We start from the raw sequence: 8,029 nt of genomic DNA, 5'->3' as shown, positions 1-8,029 counted from the left end.
TCCAGCCTGCTGGTGAATCCTCTGTATACATTGGGTTATATCCTGTTATGCACTGTGTGTATATTTAGATGTGTATACAGATGCTGGTTGCCCTGCAACTGGCACGTTCTGTTTTAATATCTATGTTGCTTTTATGGCTCTGCGTGCTACTAACCCTGTTCTGCCTCCCCTCTCCCTAGTGCCTCTCTCTCTCCTTCCTATCTTCTAATCAGGTCCAGTGGATGCCCCACTGTCACCAGAAGACCACCCTGATAGATATATAACCCCATGTCTGCTGTGGATGTCCACAAGGGGTGAGAGGGGTCCACCACAATCTTCCTGGCCCGCTTCAGAGTCCTGGAGTTGTGCAGGGCTAGGAGGAAGGGCGAGTTGCAGTCGAGTCACCCAATTCTTGGTGTCCTCTAGCTGCCCCTGTTTACGACCCCTTGGGTGTCACTAGACTGTCAGAGATTGGCTTATCATGAGGGTGAAGCAGAGGACAGGCTTACGTAAGCACAGCCAGGTCTGTTTGTGGAGGAGCAAGATGGTATAAATCTCAGGACCAGACGCACAGCCAGACATGTTCCTCAGAACCAGACCCACAGCAGCATCTTGGAGCCTTCAACACACACACACACGTTTATCATGACCAGCATGGAGCCTGTGAAGACCACTGCACCAGGTAAGGCCAGCGGCAAATCTGTCTGATTGACATATCACTGTCTCCCTCTCCCTCTCCAGAATTTCTGTCTACGTCTCTCTCTCCCTCTCTCTCCTGCTATTCTACTCTGTATTTGTGTACTGTGTTTAGTGTACAAAGATTATGACTAAGCCAAACCAAACTCCCTCGCAGCAGAGCAAGAAGGGAAGAAGAGTAAGTCCAAGAGAAAGAACCAGCACTACTACACAGACGTGCATGGGTTGCCCTGCATCGAGAACCTGGTGCGCTCGGTGGAGGAGACCCCAGAGGCCATTAACACCAACATCACTGGAACTGTCCCGGACTGGATCAATGGGAACTTACTCAGGAACGGACCTGGGAAGTTTGAGATCGGAGACCAGAAGTGAGTAAAACTCCCTCCTGTTCAGACTGTAAGCAGGTGCAGACTGTGGTTCATCTCCATGTCTCTGAGCTGCTCCTGCTGCTGCTATGGAGGTGGACTGCTGATCCACATACTATAGTGCTGCATATAGCCTGCATATGAGCTGAAATGATCCAAGGCTAGATTTGTTTCAGCATGCCATAACCCTGATGACACCTATCCTTGTTTACTAACTACAGTATCAGCAAAATAGACATGACCTATTTCTGTGTGTAAGATTTATTTGATCTTTAGATCCAGGCTGGTTAACCATTTCTTATTTACAATGGCGGCCTGACTACACTGAATACCACAGTAGAGATTTGACTGATCTTTGTGATCCATAATACACAGCTAACAGACAGCTCCTCTTCTCTCGTTTCCTCTCCTCTTCCCTCCAGGTTCAACCACTGGTTTGATGGCATGGCACTGCTGCACCAGTTCAAGATTTCCAGAGGTCAGGTGACCTATAAGAGTCGTTTCCTGAACAGTGACTGTTACCTGGCCAACAGCGAGCACAACCGCATTGTGATGATGGAGTTTGGCACAGTGGCCATGCCTGACCCCTGCAAGAACTTATTCCAGCGCTTCCTCTCCCGCTTCGAGGTGCCCAGTGAGTCAAATGCCTGCCCCACCCTCAGACTAGACTTATACAGACTAGCTGTCCACTGAGTCACACTCACAGAGCTGTATTGTTCCAACTCTATGCCACTACACCCACAGAGGCTTCGGATAACGGCAGCGTCGCCTTTGTGAGGTATAAAGGTGACTACTACGTCAGCACAGAGACCAACTACATGCACCGGCTAGACCCTGAGACTCTGAAGTCTAAGAATAAGGTGTGCTGCTCCACAAACCCCATCAAACACACACACACACACACACACACACACACACACACACACACACACACACACACTATAAAACACACAACCCTGACCCATAAACTCTGGAGGCTAAGAAAAAGGTGTCAGGCCCCATCAAAACACACACACACACACACCAAATACTTCCTAAGATAAAACCACAAATGTGTATGTCTCATCAGTGATCAGAGGTTTGGTTGTTTTATCGACTACCATGTTGTATGCTGTGTATGGTTTTTACTCAAAGATACATTTTTAAAGATCATGGTTGCCCCTGCTGAGATGAGAGTGTCTTTGTTGTACTGGCCTGCTGTGCTGACGATGCTCACATCTGTCCTCATCAGGTGGACTGGAGCAAGTTCATAGCTGTGAATGGAGCCACAGCCCACCCTCACAATGACCCTGATGGCACCACCTACAACATGGGCAACTCCTACTCTGCCAAAGGTCAGTCAGATATCCTTTGGCCAACATCAACGTAATGTAATGTGTTACATGGTAAACTTAGGTATTACATGACACAAAGCAGAACAAATACATACTGTAGGGAGGACTACCCTCCCACCCTCCTTTGAGAAAGCACTCTGATAGGATGGCTGTAAGAAGCCCCTCCCTCTAAACCCCAGCTGTGTCCTCTCAGGAGCCACCTACAACATCATCCGTGTCCCTCCCACCAAGGCTGGCCCGGAGGAAACTCTAGAGGGCGCTACAGTGATTTGCTCCATCCCCTCCGCGGACAAAACCAAACCCTCCTACTACCACAGCTTTGGTGAGTGGACCTCTGCTCAGTAGCACAGCCCCCCCCCCCCCCAGCTCACCTCTATAACCATCCTTGCTCAGTAGCACAGCCCCACCTAGCTCACCTCTACTCAGTAGCACAGCCCCCCCCCCCAGCTCACCTCTATAACCAGCCTTGCTCAGTAGCACAGCCCCCCCCCCCAGCTCACCTCTATAACCAGCCTTGCTCAGTAGCACAGCCACCCCCCCCCCCCCCAGCTCACCTCTATAACCAGCCTTGCTCAGTAGCACAGCCACCCCCCCCCCCCCAGCTCACCTCTATAACCAGCCTTGCTCAGTAGCACAGCCACCCCCCCCCCCCCCAGCTCACCTCTATAACCAGCCTTGCTCAGTAGCACAGCCCCCCCCCCCCAGCTCACCTCTATAACCAGCCTTGCTCAGTAGCACAGCCACCCCCCCCCCCCCCCCAGCTCACCTCTATAACCAGCCTTGCTCAGTAGCACAGCCACCCCCCCCCCCCCCCAGCTCACCTCTATAACCAGCCTTGCTCAGTAGCACAGCCACCCCCCCCCCCAGCTCACCTCTATAACCAGCCTTGCTCAGTGGCACAGCCCCCCCCCCCCCCCAGCTCACCTCTATAACCAGCCTTGCTCAGTAGCACAGCCCCCCCCCCCCCCAGCTCACCTCTATAACCAGCCTTGCTCAGTAGCACAGCCCCCCCCCCAGCTCACCTCTATAACCAGCCTTGCTCAGTAGCACAGCCCCCCCCCCCCCAGCTCACCTCTATAACCAGCCTTGCTCAGTAGCACAGCCCCCCCCCAGCTCACCTCTATAACCAGCCTTGCTCAGTAGCACAGCCCCCCCCCCCCCAGCTCACCTCTATAACCAGCCTTGCTCAGTAGCACAGCCCCCCCCCAGCTCACCTCTATAACCAGCCTTGCTCAGTAGCACAGCCCCCCCCCCCCCAGCTCACCTCTATAACCAGCCTTGCTCAGTAGCACAGCCCCCCCCCCCCCAGCTCACCTCTATAACCAGCCTTGCTCAGTAGCACAGCCCCCCCCCCCCCAGCTCACCTCTATAACCAGCCTTGCTCAGTAGCACAGCCACCCCGTTCAGCTGAGTCCAGCCCTGTTCTGCTCACTCTCTCATGCCCAGGTTTGACTTTGAGAATGTAGAGTGAGGTCAGACAGATCACATTACTTCACTTTTTCTTATAGGAGAATGAGGAATTTCCAGTTGATTTGACCCAGCAGCATTGTTGTCTCCTGTAGGAGTCTGATGTTGCACAGTAGTGGAGTCTCCAGTAAAGTGGCGTCTGATTTACTGTTCTCCTGTCTGATTCCAGCCATGTCAGAGAACTATGTGGTGTTCATTGAGCAGCCTATCAAGATAGACATGCTGAAGATCTTGACAGGCAAGCTGAGGGGGAAGGGGATCAGCGATGGCATCTTCTGGGACTCCAAACATGACACCATCTTCCACCTCATCAACAAACAGACTGGCAAGGTGAGGCCACCGGACAGAACATATTAACCGACTAGTTTGACAGAATATTGTCTAACTAAAGCAAGATAAAACAAGCAAGAGGCAACAGCAAACATGTTGTCCCCCACCCATAATGCATGATCCTAGACTCCTAGAGTTGAAGGGGTGGAAACATATTTTCTTCATGAATATGACTATATTTACATGTTTACATTTTAAAGCAATACATCGCGATATTTGGACCTTTACAAAAACGTCTGGTGCTAATTCTCCAATTAGATGTACTAAAAGTAAGCTGAATCGTCCAAACAGTCTACTCAGAAAGATAATACATTGACATTGACATTACCTTTTAAAAGTCGTGCCCCCGGGACGCAGCATTGTGTGCAATGTGCTTAAAGTCGCACTGAAATGAAAAAAGCATTCTGTCCCATTTTGGTTCACATAATTGGTCATAGTGTTCACCTATTCAACGATGTATGCCAAAACATTAACAAAATTCTACTTTTGTTGTAATCTTATATCAAAGTATATAATTTCTTACTTCCTGGAAAACGGTAGGTCACGTGCAATGACGACAACAGGTTCCTTAGATTTTAGGCCAATAATCTCATGACATCCACCTGTCAATCAACGCTATCCTTCTATCGAATCTGTCTAAAGTTCTTAAAACCCGTCCACTTGTCAATGTTCCAATCAAATTCCTCTAAACATATGTCCCACCCTCATAGCTTGTTTGCGTCAGAAGTACGTCAAACTACGGAAGTTAGATGATCTCAAACGTCCGTTTCAGTGCGACTTTAAACAACACAGTAGTAGCTAACTATTCCGGCGTCTATGGATATCATGCGTTTTTTAGCTCAATGATATCATGGCGGAGGTGAGAAAACCGAAGTGAAACATCACGGAGGAAGCAGGCCCCCAGGATTCGAAATCTAAAGTGAAGCCCTATTGAACCGTGCCATCTTTGAAAAAAACGCGTCACTGATACCTTTGACATGCGCAGTCAAAGGTATCAATGACACGTTCTTGTAGTCCACGAACAGATTGGTTTCATGGCTCTCCCTGCTCTGAGTTAGCGATGAAAAGCAGCTTGCTTATTAATCTACTTTCGTCAAATATATCCGTTGGAAAACATTTTTGTATCCAGTCATCTTAGTTTTAACAGTATAATTGTGACTGAACATGTTTTGTTTGCTAGTAGGTGGTTTTTCATTCCGTTCACAACAACGCGATGGGCAGACAGGCGAAATAGTTCCAGGGGACCTGGTCCCAGGTGAGTTGAACAGCTGTCCACCCAGAGACGGGATCTTACGTTGCGGCATGAAGTTCGCGGCTAACCCGCCATGCTCAAAACAGAATGAATACCACCTACTAGCAAACAAAACATGTTCAGTGGACTGTTCGTGGACTACAAGAACGTGTCATTAATACCTTTGACTGCGCATGTCAAAGGTATCACTGATGCGTTTTTTTCAAAGATGGCACGGTTCAATAGGGCTTCACTTTTTCGAGCAGTCAGTGAATGGAGTGACCCTATCCAGTTCTATTAATACATCCATGGGAGGAAGCCAGAAAAAGAAAATCTGATAACGTTACGACAGTACCACAGTGCACTTACTCACAGAGCCTGTGGGGGCGCAGTTCCGAGAAAACTGGAGAAAACGCTATGTATTGCGTTTCAGGGAGATTCACGGAAAATGCAGAAAATTGCACAAATGCAGAAAAAGTTTAAACACATTACTGAAGATAGGTTTTGTGAATTTTGAGTCAAATGTTTTTCTGACGTCCCCATTTTTAATGGGCTAGTTATAAAAATGCATGTGAAATTTGTGTTCGTTGTAGCCAAAGATGTCCATGGAAAGATCTTTTTTGTTTTTTTTTCCAGCAGATGACATCTCAGATACAGGATTGAGCTAGCTATGGCAGCTTTGTATTCATATGTGTGGTATTTATTCAGTTTGGGTAATCTCACGTCCTCTAGTGCTAGCTCAGGTTATGAAAAATCGGTGGCTGTTTGACTGCTGTAGTTCAGTTTCAATAATTGTTACAATAGCATATCTCAACAATTCATAAAAGCTATCTTCAATTATGTATTTTAAGTTTTAAAACAAAACATACTCTAGTCTGGGAGTCTCTGTTAAACACATACTGTACCTTATTTTTGTCATTTTTCACAAATCCCATTGGGTGGGGGACAGATGCAGTACATTGATGGCACAACAAGTCAGGCTGCAGTGAGGATGTGTATCATGCTGTTGTCTGACCGTCTGTTCCTGTGTCTGTGTGTGTGTGTGCAGCTCAGCTCAGTGACCTACTGTACCAAGGCCCTGTCCACCTTCCACCAGATCAACGCCTTTGAGCAGGACGGCCTTCTGGTCATGGACTTGTGTGCCTCAGATGATGGACAGGCCATCAAAAACTACATGCTACAGAATCTGCGCAAGTCTGGGGATGCCCTGGACGAGGTACGCCTGTCTGCTCTGGTCAGACAGTCAACAGAACTCAGTAGGCTACACACAACATACTGTATCACAGCACAACACAGCGACAACAACACAACACCGGATAGGAAACCCAACTGGTTCTGAGATTGAAAGCGTTTTGTTGTCCCCAGGTGTACAACACCATGTGCAGAGTGTTCCCTCGGCGCTTCGTGCTGCCCCTCAATGTGGACCAGCACTCACCAGTCGGACAGAACCTGAACACTCGACCCAACAGCACCGCCACCGCCATCAAGGTTGGCAAGGACAAGGTATGAAGCAATCAACACCAGCATCAATACTGATACAATCTGATATACATCATACAAATAAGATTTTTGTATAGGTAGGTAGGTGTAGCCTACTTTATTGACCCCTGGGGGTAAATGCAGTAAGGGGGGAAATTGCAGATACAAATATGATATAAATGCTTGAAGAACACTAACTCAAACTATTCTGATAATCAGACAGACTCTCACCTTGTCGCTGTTTGCAGGTGTACTGCACCCATGAGGATCTCCATGACACTGAGCTCCATAAGTACGGAGGTCTGGAGTTCCCTCAGATCAACTACGACAAGTTCAACACACGCCCCTACCGCTTCTTCTATGGCTGTGGCTTCAGACACCTAGTGGGAGACACCCTCATTAAGATGGACCTGCAGGACAAATCCATGAAGGTCAGTTCAGATAAACCTTTCTCTACAGTGTGATCCTCCATCTACAGTATGAGAGCAGTTAGATAATATATAGAGAAATGCAGGTTGTGATTGGATGGTTGACTGTAATGTTGACTGTTGCCCTTTTTTGGAAGGTGTGGGACCATCCTGGCTTGTACCCCTCCGAGCCAATCTTCGTCCCGTCACCTGATGCCACTGAGGAAGACGACGGGGTCATCCTGTCTGTGGTCATCACTCCAAATAAGGTCAGCTAGCTTGTACATCCTGATTGGTAAACAAATGCTGAACTCCTAGGGCTGGAGAAAAGTGTGTAAGATACTAATTTGAGTGCTTAATACCTTCCTTCTCTCCAGGACAAGAGCACCTTCCTCCTGGTCTTAGATGCCAAGTCCTTCCAGGAGCTGGGGAGGGCCATGGTGCCTGTCAACATCCCCTATGGCTTCCACGGAACATTCAACAACACAGCATAGATGGACAAATGGACTGAAAATACCTGAAAGAGGACACTTGTTTAAAGACACTCAGTAAGAAAGAGACAGCGAATAGGGCCACATCACATGGACAACACACACACAAAGACCTTCATGTTGTAAGTCCTCTGTCCTCCATTCCTTGCTTCTTCTGGTGAGCCAAAGCATTAATGCACAGTGGCGATTGTAGACCTTTCTGACTGGGGTGGCACAAGGGGGGCACAGAGATATGCCAGTCAGAGTGGCA

General features: G+C 48.2%; 1 protein-coding gene across 1 annotated transcript; it reads left to right on the top strand.

Moving 5' to 3' along the window:
• Nucleotides 1-624: 624 nt before the first annotated feature.
• Nucleotides 625-7,782, top strand: bco2b (beta-carotene oxygenase 2b; the record flags this gene model as incomplete). The annotated part of the gene is made up of 12 exons (XM_084461566.1): nt 625-661; nt 833-1,043; nt 1,463-1,674; nt 1,785-1,900; nt 2,272-2,374; nt 2,568-2,696; nt 4,011-4,171; nt 6,451-6,618; nt 6,768-6,905; nt 7,130-7,312; nt 7,447-7,557; nt 7,666-7,782. The coding sequence occupies 12 exons, from the start codon at nt 625-627 to the stop codon at nt 7,780-7,782; spliced, it is 1,686 nt and encodes a 561-aa protein (XP_084317692.1).
• Between the last annotated feature and the right edge of the window lie 247 nt (nt 7,783-8,029).

This window comes from Borostomias antarcticus, assembly GCF_949987555.1.
Source record: "Borostomias antarcticus genome assembly, chromosome: 1".
NCBI classification, from domain to species: Eukaryota; Metazoa; Chordata; class Actinopteri; order Stomiiformes; family Stomiidae; genus Borostomias; species Borostomias antarcticus.
The sequence above is the reverse complement of the archived record's forward strand: the minus strand, read 5'-3'. Positions and strand labels throughout refer to the sequence as shown.